The following is a 15,388-nucleotide window of genomic DNA, read 5'->3' on the forward strand; positions in this document are numbered from 1 at the left end:
CGACAAGGAGACAAAGTGGAGAGTATCCTAATTAAATACAAAATGCAGTCCGAACAAGGAACAAAACTCAGACACTTGTGCAACATGGATGAACCTTAAAAACACTGCAGTAAGAGAAAAACACCAGAGACAAAGGCTGGGGTTGTAGCTCAGTGGCAGGGCACTTCTAGCACACGTGAGGCACTGCGTTCAATCCTTTGCACCACATAAAAATAAATAAATAAAAGGTATAAAATAATATAGTAAGATTAAAAAACAAACAAAACTGAGGTCACTAGTACTCAATGTGGGTATTTGTTAAATCCGGGATCATTTGTTACATGGTTATCTGTACCCTTCTGGGTGCTTGAAATAGGTCAGAATTAAAAATACATGTTAAAACTTATTGGGTAAACCCAGCTACTCAGGAGGCTGAGGCAGGAGGATGGCAAGTTTGAGGTCGGCCTCTAACTTAAACTCTGTCTCAAAAAAAGGGGGGCAAGGGGACACTGGGGGTGGAGCTCAGTGGTACAGTGCTTGTCTAGCATGTGCAAGGCCCTGGGTTCCATTGCCAGTATGTAAACAAAAGCCAGCTACACAACCACAACAACAAAAAATGAACTGAACTGGCAGAATGAGCAAACCATTTGAAAGTTGGGATATTGCAGGACTCTTGAGGTCTTCTGTCCACTTCAACCCCCTGTACTGCCAGATTTTGTTATGGTTGCAAATAGGAGAGTGTTTGTGTTGACTCAGCTACTCAGTATGAACGGACTTTTCTGTTTTGCTTTGTTTAAAACAACTTACTTGTTTAAAAAAATCTTTGGACACTCTTGAAATAGCTGTCAAAAGCCTTCTTCTGTTAGGCAGAAAAATGAGTTAAGTTGGCACAAGTTACTGTGTTGACAGTCTCTAGAGTGTTAATAACTGTCATTAAGCACATACCGTTTGGATTGTTCCTTTTTTAAAAACTGAGGTGAAGGATACACATGGAGGTTTTTTCAGCACACAGTTCAGTGGCGTTAAATAGATTCTCAGGGTTGTGCAATCATAACTATCCATTTTCAGAACTTTTTCGTCATCCCAAATAGACACCAGCCCTGAAAGAGCAACTTCCCACTGCCCCTCCCCCAGTACCGTCCCCCAGTCGAGCACCTGCTGCTCCACCTCTGTGCCTCTGCCTGATCCAGGTGCCCACAAGTGGACATTTGTTCTTTGGTCCATTTTTGTTTTTGTTTTTTTGATATATTTTATTATAACTATTTTATTTATTCTTATGTGTGCTGAGGATCGGACCCAGTGCCTCACACAGGCTAGGCAAGTGCTCTACTAGTGAGCCGCAACCCCAGTCCCCAGTCATGTTCTTTTAATGGATAAAAACTAAATGATTTTATTTTTTGAATGTGCACATAAATCATTCTCATGACTGCCCTTATCAACATCATATATCAAAGTTCTAAGGTTCATATTAATGGAATGCTGCTCTTTTATTGAGGTTCCATGAGACTGACAGAAAACAATGAACCTACTGCCAAGTTCTAACCCTGATGCCAGTCATTCTCAACCAGAGCAGCGCCAGTTACTTGGGTGCTTCCAAGGGACTGTTGGCAGTGTCACCTCCAGACAAATGAACTCAATTTCTGTGGGTGTGGCTTGGGTATCCACTTTATAGAATTATTTATGAGTTCCCAGGTGATTTTATAAGCAACTAGACTCAAGACTCACTGCTCTAAGCCATTGCTTCTAGAGAAATTTCAATAGGGACAAAACAGGCAGGGAAATAGAAATGCGTAACAGGAAATGATATACACATTTATTTGAAAGTGAGATTATGCTGCACCTTTATATAAATAATTTTATATCATCTGGGTTGGACAAAAAATACTGCAAGTGGGGAGGCAGCAAATGACTCAAATCTATAAAGACCATTCCCAGAAAGATGAAGAACATCCAGCAGGCCCTTAGTCTTACCTTCACCAAGTGGGAAGTACTGTTAACATCAATTCCACAGTGTGTGTATGGTCCAGCAGTAAAATCTAAGCAACATTAGGAAAAGGAAAAAGCACTCTGAACTATGCTTAACCCTCAGTATGCCAGAGAAAATATTCACCACTATTACCTGGTTCCAATAAACCCATTTTATTTTTCCATATTTATTGTCATTTTCACAAATAATGTACATAGTAAATGGATAAAAAAATCACTTCACTTGACATTTTAATAAAAATTTAAAACAGCAACCCTAAACTTTTTTCCCAAAAAAAAAGTTTTTGGTCTGGAAGCCATTCATACCTGGTACAGGTAAAGGCCTCACACGCAACTAGCCACCTATCTCCTGTCCTGCCGAAGCCAGGCACTACCCACTACAGGAGTTCAAACACCTTTCCAGATGTTCTGGACTATTAGGACTTCTGATCCTTCCTTTGTGGTCCTTGGAAAAAATACACTACTTCTGAAACAGATGCAAACTTTGCTGGCGAGAGAACAGCCATCTTCTTCGCTCAACTGCAAAATGCTTTCACTTACAGATTTATAAACATCAACAAAGATCAATCCAATGATTTTTTTTTTTTTTTGCTTTCATTTGATCTACTCTTCCTTCCAAACATCTTTGTACACATTTGTCCACTTACTTTGTAGTTAAGTGTTAAGAAACAAATGTTGGTAGTTAAACATAAAAGATGACACCTGTTGTGACACCTGCTTTCATTTTTTAACCTGAACAAGACGGCCCAGGTTTCTCATTGACAACTGTCATTTAAGAAGTCCTTCCTGACCAACTAAATGAGACTTCCACATTTCCTTTTCATCTGCCACGGAAATACATTGTTCACTCACCAGTTCTTGCATTTGGGGACAAGTATCTAAGCCATCATCTGCAGGTTCAGTCTGAGACCTCACTTAGCTGCTCCATCTGCCCTCCAAGACTGCCTCTGGAGGGCTGCCATCTGCCTCTCTGGGGTCATCTTCCAACCAGCCTAATGATGGGAAAAGTCCTGCTCTGTCAATCTTCTCTTTGCCATTATGGACAGGAAAAGAAAAATCCTGACTCCTCACTGGGTTCAGTGAAAGGCAAGAGGAGACTCAAACAGGGGTGTCTCCAGTCATTTTTTGTATCTTTTTTTCTTTTTTGTTACTGGGGACTGAACCCAGGGGCAGTTAACCACTGAGCCACATACTCAGCCCTTTTATTTTTTATTCTGAGACAGGGTCTCTCTAAGTTGCTTAGGGTCTTGCCAAGTTGGTGGCTTTGAACTTGCGATCCTCCAGCTCGGCCTCGCAAGCTGCTGGGATTACAGGGTGTGCCACCAGCCCAGCTGCATCTTCTTGCAATACATTGGGCAAGGCTCTGAGGATGTAAAAGGATTATGCAATAATGACCATTATTTCATTTACTGCATCATCTGCATAGGGATTTCATAATTCTTCTGTTTTCTGGTGATTTTTGTCTTATTTAGCAAACCTGGGGATAAATGATGAAAAGTGTTGAAATAATAAGTAGGGTAATAGTAAAATGTTCCAAAACATAGGGAAATTAAGAACCCTAAGATGTTATAATATAAAAATGATCAAAAAAATCCAAAGGGATATGTGGTAATTTTAAGAGAGTTTTTATTCTGTTTTATAAAATAAGTATGTTTTCTCTCAGTTCTTCATAAGACCTCAGAAAAAGAATAAAATCCATGTGATATCATTCCTTAAAGTGCTTGAAGATAGCTCAAAAGTGAAAACGGTCCACTGAATACTGGCAGCATGAGGGTGAAGTATTTCATTTTAGCTTTGGTCTTACCTAAACGTACCCCTATCCCAATAGAAGATAAGGACTCAAGACCAGAAAGTTGGATTTATTTATTTATTTTGACAAAAATAAAAGTATTAGGAGGGCTAGGGAGATAGATGGTAGAATGCTTGCCTTGCAAGCACAAGGCCCTGGGTTTGATCCCCAGCACCACAAAAAAAAAAAAAAAAAAAAAAAAAAAAAAAGTATTAGGAAACTTCATTTTAATTAACAACAACAAAAAAAAGTCTTCTACTCCTACTACCAGGAGGAAAGTACATCTAAAGTCTGATATAACCTTCAAAATAGTCAGTGTGCACACGCACACACAGGGAATTCTCTGCTTACTTGAGCACGAGCAGGATCACAGTGCAGGCGTAGCAACCCTGTACCCTGCCTTCCGTGGAGGCTCTGGCCCACGTGTGCGGACCTGCCACACTCGCACTCCCAGGGCCAGTGCTCCCATCCACTTAACCCTTTCCCCAGGATGAACACCAGCGCCAGCTCCTGAGTTTCTCCACTACAGATACTACAGCCACGGCCATCTTGCTCATAACAGCTCAGTCATGCTGAATAAGTCATCCTTTATCAACACAAACTTCATATTTAAAACAAAAATGAAACCCCGTGAGCTTTCCCAGCTCAGGGCCTGCATTCACTGCTCCCTCTCTGGGAATGTGCTGTCCTGCACCTCTGCGTGTCTTAGTCTCAGCTGCAATGACTTCCTTGGGGAGAACTCAGGACACGGCACTAGTGCCCTTCTGGTCCTGCCACTCCTCCCTCCTAGCTCTCACTGTGCTAGTTGATGGTACTCGTGTTCAGGTCTGCGGGCTTCACAGCACTAGGCTCCACAGGGGCAGGGACTGTGCTGGGTGCCAGTGTTTTCGCAGCAGGCCTTGCATAGTGCTGTGGTGGAGGGGCCAGCCCAAGCTGCCCCTGGACAGAGAATGTACTCCACTAGCTATCTCCTGAAGAGGAGCCGACCACCATGCGACCACTTGCTCTACATGTTCTCACCAGCAAAACTGGCAATATAGCTAGGTCCATCAGCACACCTGCAATCGGCTGAGGCAGGAGGACCGCGAGTTCAAAGCCAGCCTCAGCAAAAAACGAGGCACTAAGCAACTCAGTGAGGGCTGGGAATGTGGCTCAGTGGTCAAGTGCCCCGAGTACGATCCCTGGTACCAAAAAAATAAAATAAAAACCCAAAACTGACAATACGTTTATGTTTAACATGACCATTTCCAATGCGGGAAAACAGGCTGCTTATACCTGTTGGCAGGGGTCTAAAATGGTACGCTGGGCTGGGGTTGTGGCTCAGTGGTAGAGCATTCGCCCAGCATGTGCAAGGCACTGGGTTCAATTCTCTTCACCACACACACAAAAAAAAGATATAAAAATAATAATAGAATGGCACCTTTCTGGTAGGAACCTGACCACATATATCACCATGCCTTTGGTTGAAGAATTCTGTTCCTCTGATTATGGCTCATGGAAATATTGTGGACACAAAGATTTCACTAAAGCAATGTTCCTCATCACCCATTTTAATCATAGGGAAAACTGCAAATAACCTAGCCTTTCAATCAAGGGCCTCTTTAAAAAAATGAATGGTGGGGCTGGGGGTATAGCACAGTGGGTAGAGTGCTTGCCTTGCAAGCATAAGGCCCTGGGTTCAATCTCCAGCACCGCAAAAAAAAAAAAAAAAAAAAAAAAAAAAATGAATGGCTATATTCACAAAATGAGAACAATTCACAGTCATTAAAATTTTTTAGGGGGGCTGGGGTTATGCCTCAGTGCCAGAGCACTCACCTAGCACCTGTGAGGCACTGGGTTTGATCCTCAGAACCACATAAAAAGTAAATAAAATAAAGGTATTGTGTCCATCTATAACTAATTTTTTAAAATTTCTTTTCTTAAATATGTGTTAAATGAGTCCTCCAGGGAATTTTAAGTAAATGACATGATAATATATTCATGATAAATTCTTCAGTAAAAAAGGCATTTACTATATACCATATCATCCCATTTTTATGAAATAAGTTAGGTGCATGTATTTACTTATGTGGGCGCCAACATCCACCAAAACATATATAGTGATTATCTACAAGTAGAAATTTACAAACTCTTTATTTTCCTTTTTTTAATTCAAAAATTCTTATAATTCACATATACTTCCCCTCCCCAACCCCCGTGCCAGGGATTGAGCTCAGGGCTTCACACATCTAGGCAAGTGTTGAACCACTGAGGTAAATTCACAGCCTTGTTTGTTCTTCATTTTATTTTGAGACAGGGTCTCACCAAATTGCCCAGGTTGCCCCAAGCTTGCAATCCCTTTACTTCAGAATTTCTGAGCAGTTGAGATTATAGGCTTGCACTACAGCCTGGTTCATGTGCACTACTTTTAAAAAAATTAAATTGTATTTTAAAAATGTTTCTTTACTCCCTGCTACCCACCTACAAGAGGGCCTGGTAAAATCAAGGAGGCAGCACACTTAGATAATTTGTTACTTCTAAGAAGAACTCTCATCCCAGTTTCTGATTCCTTATTTCTTAATCACTGTCTTCCAGGCACTTCCAAAAGGCATTGTCTCTACTTCAAACCACACGGAGTTAGAAAGGAGCAAAGGGAAGGGAAGCCAAGGGGAATGAGTGGACTGAAACATCACTCCAGGCAAAGCTCCTCACTGGCCTCCCCAGGAAAGCGTCTGCTACAGCCACTGCCCCGCCCTCGCGTCAGACTCCAAGTCACCCACAGGTGCGTTCCCTGTGCAACAGTGTTGTGAACACTCCCAAGGTGGACGCGAAGAGCAACTGTGAGGTGCCCCTAATACTCAAGAGCTATGGTTCCCAGCTCCTGCTTTACAGTCACTCCAAAAGCACATGAACAAAAATAGCGGAAACCATACTGCTGGGTTTTACCCAAGCCTTGCTGCCTTAGAATCGAGCGGGGTAGGCCTAGGAATTTTTAAGCTCTCGTGATCTTGATGCAGAAACCCACGTGCCAACACCATTCAGCAATCGTCTATCAACTGTCGGCTAGAAGGAATTGAGAAAAACCTACTCCACCTGACTCCAATTACATGAGCATGAAAGTCAAGTAAAAAAGATCAAGGTCTCCAAAATAACTCAGATCAACTATCCTTTTGGTGTTTTAACAAATCTCATCACTAAGAGACTCCTCCTTTTAACTTCACTAAATCTTCTTTTAAGTTACAGAGAACTGGCTCTTTCACTGATCTTTTGTGGCCCCTAGACTTAGGATATATGATTAAGACGGAAAACGGAACGCTGCAAAACAAAGGTAACACCAAGCGCTCCTGTGTGCCTCGCCATGAGCCACAGAGCGCCCTCCTGGGCTGGGCTCAGGTCAGACCTCAGCAGGACATTGCCCGGGGTCTATGTGGGTCCCCAGCTGGCATCACACGCTTAGCCCTATATTCGGGGCAAGTCTCGTCTTGTTCTCTGTGAACTTGCTACCTGGGGAGGAAAGCCAAACACTGCCCAGGGGCATTTTCAGGTGACACTTCCTACAGGATTAAACAGAACCAGGACCTCAACGTTCTCTGCTCACTGGCTTTTTTTCTAGATCTCTGGTGACTGAATTTGTGATAAAACTGCCTTACCAAAGGAAGTCACTAAAGCCTTTGGTCCCTCACCTCAGTAACATGAAGTCATCAATTTCCTAAAAATGATATTCCTGTTTAGTCACAAAAAGTTAAAATCCTTTTCCTATCATGGCGGTTTTAAAACATGGTCCCAAATTCTTTTGATACTCCTCTTGTCCAGAAGAGGGGTTCTACACATTGTGAATGTCCTAAAAGTCACTGAATTGTACATTTCAGATGGTTAAAATGGTGAACTTACATAATGTGGTTTTGTTTTTTGGTTTTTTGGTTTTTTTGGCAGTACTGGGGATTGAGCCCAGGAGTGCTCTACCCTCAAATTATACCCCAAAGCCCCCTTTTCTTTATTTTGAGTCAGGATCTAAGTTGCCCAGGCTGGCCTTGAACTTGCAATCCTCCTGCCTCAGACTCCTGAGTAGCTATGATTACAGGTGTGCACCACTGCACCCAGCAGTAATGTGATTGCTTTTACTTTTAGGAAAGCAAAATAAAAAGTGAGGTTCCATTACCTTCTTTCTTTATGCAATCAGAGCTGTGCATAGCTTGCCCTCTAAAATCCAGAAGAAGTGATGCTCTGATTACTGAGAAGAGGCCTTAAGACACTGGCAGGTGTTTCCATTTCCCATCTTCTAGAATGCTCCTTCTCAGAACCCAGTTACCATACCATGAGAAAGTGTAAGCAGTTCTTGCAGAGATTCACTGAAAGGAACCAAGGTTCCCAGGACAAAGAGCCAGCTTAGCTCCCCGCTGACAGCTAGCACCAAATTATCAGCCACGTGCGTGAGCCATTTTGAAAGTGGGTCCCCAAAGCTACATGGGGAGCAAAAGGTAAGCTACCCCTGCCAAGTCCTGACTTAATCACAGATTCGTGAGCAAAATAAATGCCTACTGATGTCTAAACCACCATTAAGTCTTTGTTATGCAGCAATAGACAACAACCACTCTACAAAATAAAAAGTGTCTGGTAAAACAGGTCAGAAAACCCTCTGACCTGGTACCATATGTCAGCAGACTCTGGCAGGCATAACAGTCAGCACTAAAGCACTCGTCCAGGTTTTCTAGTGTGTGTGCCCCACACTCATGTCACCGAACCATGCCAGGAGTAAAAAGAAGACATCCACCTTTCTTGCTGAGAGAATGAAAAAGGAAAGGTGGGACGGGGCAAGAAGATACAAGAGACAATTTTATAGGCTATCACGTAATAAAAATCACGGACAGCTGTCAGTGCACCTTAGAAAAAGTACCTTGACGGGCTCTTTCCCGACCCTGCAGCTCTGCTGCTCCTCACCTCCAGTCTCTCCGGCGGGGGCTCGTTCTGCAGGATCCTCAAAGCTTTAGCAGCAGCGTCGTGTTTTGCAGCCTGTCTCGTCTTTCCTTTCCCGTTGAATTGCTGTCCTCCCACAGAAAGTTCAACTTGATAAAGTAAAGGTGGAACTGGAAATGGGTAAAAGTACCTAAAAATAAAAGGGAGTTAGAAAGATTACAGTCTTAAATTGATACTATACCATATCATACCTTCTCTGGCAAATTCCAAATATTTTCTTCATTATGGCCTAATCACATTAGCATTTGCTTGCTAAACTAAAAATAATGCATTGCTACGTCCAGAGTGTTTGTAAAAGTTTAAATTGGATTCCAATTTTTATATAACTAAATACTGTGTGGTGATTCACTTATTTTCCATTAATATACAATGGCTTATAAATTACATGAGTTTAATTTATAATGCTAGCCTGTTTTGACAAAATCTAAAATGGATTAGACTTTGGCTAAAACAAACTTAATTTGCTTTGATTCTGCTTAGATTTGCTCTTGCAGGTCTCCATAGGAGGCTGTGAATTTTAAAACTAAAGTCTTTTAGAAAGAACCTTCATTGTGAGATGAGTGTGGCTCAGTGGTAGAATACTTGCCTTACGTGCTGAAGGTCCCTGGGTTCCATCCCCAAGCACAGAAAAAAAAGAAAGAAGGACTCTCATTTCTAGAAGCCCCAACAGTTCATAACCTTGCAGAGCCTGCTTTCTTACCCTTCAAACTTCTGTTTCTAAAAAGGACTCCTCCCCAAGGAAGGCAGAGAAAGATTTCCATTTTGATCATTCATGTCTTATTACTACTGCCTGCAGGTTTTCAACACAGGACATTTTCAAGTGTCAATATTTTACTGCACCAAGACCATTTACAAAACACACAAGTTAAAAAGTCAAAAGGCAGCCAGGTATAGTGGCTCATGCCTATAATCCCAGCAGCTCGGGAGGCTGAGGCAGGAGGATCCCAAGTTCAAAGCCAGCCTCAGCAAAAGTGAGGCACTAAGCAACTTAGTGAGACCCTGTCTCCAAATAAAAATGCAAAATAGGGCTGGGGATGTGGCTCAGTGGTGGAGTGCCTGAGTTCAATCCCTGGTACCCCCAAAAAAGGTCAAAAGGTACCCAATAGGGCTGAGGATATAGCTCAGTTCATAGAATGCTTGCCTGTCAAGCACAAGGCCCTGGGTTCAATCCCCAGCACCGCCAAAAAAAAAAAAAAGGTACCCAATAAACAATAACCAGGAAATCTAATGAAGAGAAACATGTTCAAATAGAATTCACTTACACAAAGCAGTACAAGGGTGCTCTCCAGCTAGAATCCTGGGGCCCAAGCAACACTGCTCATGAGGAATGTGTTTAGGCGCTCTTCAAAGACAGAAGTTAAAAGAGCACCAAACAGTTCCAAAGACACAAGTACAATCAAAATTCATTCCCTACTTAGTGGGCCCAGAGTCACTACTCACATAATTCACAGATAATATTCTACGTACAAGACCAGATTTATTTTTACCTGTGTTTTACAAAAATACAAACATACATACCTCGGGGGATAAGCACCTCCTCTCATGTTGTAGTTGTAGGTGGACTGCATCCGAGAGTAAGGGTCAACAGGCTTATACATTGGTTTTTTTCCAAGTTTCATGCACAGTGCATTTAGTTCAACAGTAGGAGTTATGCTTTCTGCAACACAGAATCAACACAAAGAGCTTTTTTTTTTAACATAAGAATGATGATCACCAAAATAAAAAAGAACACCATACTTTCTACTAATTATATTCATGGGACATTACAAAAAATGGCCTGAATACTTCACTGCTAGAATCAAGTGAGGAAATCCAAGAATCTGTTGTGGTTTCTCAAGATTAATATACAGGCAACAGCATAAAATATATTGTAAGAGCTATCACAGAGAGCAACAATTTAACCTGCTATCAGTGAAAGCCACACTGTACAGCTGTCAGAAATAAGTTACAATAAATACACATTAAATTTTCCACTTTAAAAACCCTACATGACTATCCAAATTACTTTATAATTTGAAAATCCTTTACCAACATAAATTGAGTTGTTCTGATTTACTATGTTATAAACTTTCACGTAGAAGTATGTTTGTTTATACCACTTAACTGAATGATGCATTTATTAAATACTGTGTGCAAAGCACTGTGTTGAGTTTGAGAGACACACAGGAGAATGACAATGCAATGGGCTGGCACCCCAGGTCAAGACCCCTGAGGAGGCAGCAGTAAGTTCATCTGGAGAAGCCAGCTGGGGTCCAAACAGCACCCAGCTGATCTCCACCCTTCACATCACAAAGGGGTTTGACCAGTGGTCATACTTGTTAGGAAAGTGAGTTCCACTCTCACACACAACAGAGCAAGTCTTTACCTCAAAATTATCAGCTTTAGAAAATACACACTATTAAATTTTTAATTTGCTCTCTCAGTCCATCCAATTCATAAACTTTCACAAACCATTTAAAGAAAACCAGCAAGGCACAGTGGCAAATGCCTGTAATCCCAGCAGCTTGGGAGGCTGAGGCAGGAGGATCACTGAGTTCAAAGCCAGCCTCAACAACTTAGCAAGGCCCTGTCTCAAAATAAAAAGTAAAAAAAAAAAAAACGCAGATGTGGCTCAGTGATAAAGCACCCTGGGCTAAATCCCCAGTCCAAAAAAAGAAGAAAAAAAAAAAAAAAAGAAAACCAGCCTAGAAAGGTCAATGTCAGTGTACAAGCACATTTAAAAACAACCCTTCAAAATAATAAATAAATAAAAAATAAAACAACACTTTCATATCAAACAGAGACCACCACTTGCAATGGTAAAATTCAATGTAAATGCACACAAAAATCCACTTTAAAATGTCTCTTTATGGGCTTGGGATGTGTGGCTCAGTAGTAGAGCCCTTGCCTAGCATTCATGAGGCCCTAGGTTAGAATCCCAACATATCTCTCTCTCTCTCTCTCTCTCTCTCTCTCTCTCTCTCACACACACACACACATGCCTCTTTAGGAAGTATGCAGAGAAAAAATGACTTATTCTGTATTATCATTTTTGACCAAATTTAGTGCATTAATCAAATTTCTAAGCATATCCTTGGGGTTGTACAACCAGAGGGTCACAGGAGTTATCAGCCTCTCTTCCTCATGTTAGAATTCTGCTTTATACCAAATCCATACAGTTGCATTTTAAGTACAGCCTGAATCATTTTAAGAATGTGACCCAGAGAATTTACCTTCAGTAGAGAATGAATCTGAAGAATATCATAAAGAAATCAAAGGCAGTCAGGCGCAAGGGCATTACAACTGTAATCCTAGCGGAGGCTACAGCAGAACAATCTCAAGTTCAAAGCCAGTCTCAGCAACTTAACAAGGCCCTAAGCAAAACCCTGCTTCTAAATAAAATATATAAAGGGCTGGGGATGTTGCTCAGTGGTTAAGCATCCCTGGGTTTGATCCCCAGAATCACAAAAAAAAAAAAAAAAAAAAGAAATCAAAGACAGACTTGTCCCTTGTCCCTGCCTACCCCAGCTCGGGGAGACTTCATTTGTGGGAGGGGACTTTGCAAAAACGGTCACATCAACCACAGCCTTTGGGTCAGCAGTCCCAACCTTTCCACAGACATAGTTCTTGATTTGTATTCTCCCTCCTTGAGGCCCTTTTTGAAGAGCTATGACCTCCTAGTTATATGTAAGTAACAAATATTTATTTTCCCTTCCTTTTGAATCATCAGGAAACATTACTGACATCAGTACTTTTGATCAACAGATTATGTCAATATTACACACTGATCCAACATGGTCCCACCTAAAACCTATGTTCTTGATGATCTGTGCAACCCTTATCAAAGGAAAAAACATACCTTCATTATGTTTTTCTGAAATCTTAGAAATGTTTTGGGGAAGCCTCCTGCCCATGACAGTTCTTGCAGACCATCAGGAAGAGAGAGACTACAAAACTGCCACTTTAGGGTCAGGGTAAGAACTCCTAACAGATGGGTGTTTGCCACAGGCAGGGTAGGATCTGTGCTTTCAAAATCTGCAAGTTAATTAAGAAACTGTTCACATAAATACTAAAAGGGTACCTCTAGACACTCTTTTGGGAAGGAACCTGTCTTGGCCCACACATAATACCTGTTTTTTTCTTCCTTTGCTATAAAAAGGGTAGGCTACAGGTTTAGAAAATTTTATTCCTTCCAAAGTTTTGGCAGCAGCTCTGTGTTGTTTTTTGTTTTGTTTTTTTGGTATTGGAGATTGAACCCTGTGCCTTACTGAGCTACATCGTCAGCGCATTTTGTTTTTTTATTTTGAGACAGTCTCACTAAGTTGCTTAGGGCCTCACTATTGCTGAGGTTCTAGAACTTGTATTCCTCCTACCTTAGCTTCCCAAATTGCTGGGATTACAGGTGTGTGCCACCACGCCTGCTGTGTTGGGCTTTTCTAATAGTCATTCCTTCAGTTTCCCAGTGCTGATCTCCAAAGATTAGCTGTACTAAGACATCTACACATGAAAAGTACGAGCTCTCAATTCAAGAAATCTGATGTCAGTTGTAACATGTCACTTGGACCTTGAACACATTTTATGATCATGTTTTACAAGGCCTGGTTATTACCTTAGTAATTTATTCCTTCGCCCCATTTAATTCCTATTGTTTTCATAAGTAAAAAAAAAAATTCTAGAACCACTGACACTGAACAGCATTTCATGAAAAAATTACGCTTTATGGGGGTACAGAGTCCAAAAACTGTTTTCCCATATGTTAATATAATATTCTCTGAGCAATTTAGCGAGACCCTGTTTCAAAAGTAAAAAATTAAAAGAACTGAGGAAGTAGATCAATGGTAAAGTACCCCTGAGTTCAGTCCCCAGGACCATAAACAAACAATTATTTGGAAGACATCCAAACAATAAGTAAGTATCTTCCAATTACTTCTCATGGAAGAGATTTCGCAAAGTTTTAGACACATTAGTATTTCATGCAAATTAAGACAACGTAATGTTTGAGGACTCTTGTCTAAAAATGCAAACCCATTAGGACAAAAACCTGAAAAAATTCTGGGAATGTCCATAGGTTCTATACTGCTGCCTTCTACTCTCCTAAGACTATACTATTCAGACACTGCCTCCACTTTTAGAAGAAAATCAGACTCATAGCAAGCAAAGACCTGAAAATATCTCTGAAACTGACTCTAAGGAGGCAGTCCAAACAGTTCATTTTGCCCTCAACACATGCTAAGGAACACAAGGCTTTTCTCCTTTATAAAGGTAACCCAATGGGGCTGGGGCTCAGTGGTAGCATGCTCGCCCAGCACGTGTGAGATCCTGGGTTCTATCCTCAGCACCACATAAAAATAAAATAAAGGCATTGTGTCCACCTACAAAAAAAATGTTAAATAAAAAAACTAAAAAAATAAAGATAACCCAAGTGCACATCTCCATTTTTAAATTAGGTTATGTCAATCCCATCACTATGAAACCAGTATCTGTCAAAAACCATCACTGCACAGTGATTCCTCAACTTTGGCTTCACTTGAAGAAGCAGAGGGACACCCGGGTTCCACCCTCAGGACTGTGACCAAACAGCAGGAGGGACACCTGGGTGTGTTTTCAGTAGGTTCCCAAAGTGGTTCTGCCGATACACCCCCAAAAAATTTTGAGACACTACTTTGGAACTTAATAAAATCAACTGCAGCTCTGATTTTCTAATTTTCTTTATAACCAGATATCACTTTTTCTCATTTATAAATAATTCACAGAGAGGCCCAGCACAGTGGCGCATACCTGTGATGCCAGCGGCTTGTGGGGCTGAGGCAAGAGGATTGAGAGCTCAAAGCCAGCCTCAGCAATGGTGAGGTGCTAAGCAACTCAGTGAGACCCTGTCTCTAAATAAAATACAAAACACGGCTGGGGGATGTGGCTCAGTGATTGAGTGCCCCTGAGTTCAATCCTTGGTACCAAAAAATTAATAGATAATTCACAGAAACATTGGTTTGGCCATGTGTCGGTCATTTAAACTTGGTGCCTCAGGGAAAGGCAGTGACTTCACAGCTGATTTTTCTTGCAGGTCTTAACTTCAAGATTCCCTCAGGGAATCCTGATTCTACTAATTGGGGAAAATTTAAAGAATTCTTTATCCCCCTTGAAACATTAGGGGTCTCTACATACTATAGTAACAGAGAGCATAAACTCAAAACCCTGGCTGGCCTAGAAGTCCAATAGCAGATGCCCACAATACAGTGCCATCCCTGGGTCATTTTGGTGATCATTTGATGAAAAGAAGCTGAGAGAGGGGAAATGCTAAAATAACAAAAGCAGTTAACCTCATGAACAGAACCTGTCCCTCCAGTGTGCTGCCAATCTGCTACCTTCTATGCAGAGGTCTGGCAGTAAGGCTAGAATCTTGGTTTTAAAAGAATTAAAAGTATATCATGGACCTGGGGTTGTAACTCAGTGGAAGAGTGCTTGCCTGGCACATGTGAGGCACTAGGTTCTATCCTCAGTACCTCATAAAATAAATAAAGATATTGTGTCCATCTACAACTACAAAAAAAAGTAAATCAGACTTATGATTTTTTATATATTTTTTTTATTTTTTGCGGTGCTGGGGATTGAACCCAGGGCCTTGTGCTTGCAAGGCAAGCACTCTACCAACTGAGCTATCTCCCAGCCCCTGATTTTTTAAATACTCTTAACAGTCACTAAGGA

The 15,388-nt window shown here is 41.3% G+C and overlaps 1 protein-coding gene across 11 annotated transcripts in view; it reads right to left on the bottom strand.

Moving 5' to 3' along the window:
• STAU1 (staufen double-stranded RNA binding protein 1) overlaps window positions 1-15,388 on the bottom strand; it is a 54,422-nt gene that overhangs the window by 18,859 nt on the left and 20,175 nt on the right. For 9 of the 11 annotated variants that reach the window (XM_079127033.1, XM_079127030.1, XM_079127028.1 and 6 more), the window contains 2 exons: window positions 10,226-10,364; window positions 8,672-8,837 (listed from right to left, as the gene is read on the bottom strand). In XM_079127033.1, the coding sequence (XP_078983159.1) occupies window positions 8,672-8,837; window positions 10,226-10,326 (267 nt within the window). In that variant the 5' untranslated portion in view covers window positions 10,327-10,364. Of the gene's footprint in view, window positions 1-1,950; window positions 2,016-8,374; window positions 8,400-8,671; window positions 8,838-10,225; window positions 10,365-15,388 lie in introns of those variants that run through there. The other 2 variants (XM_079127027.1, XM_079127026.1) reach the window with 1 other exon arrangement.

Source organism: Sciurus vulgaris, assembly GCF_902686455.1.
Source record: "Sciurus vulgaris genome assembly, chromosome: 2".
Lineage (NCBI taxonomy): Eukaryota > Metazoa > Chordata > Mammalia > Rodentia > Sciuridae > Sciurus > Sciurus vulgaris.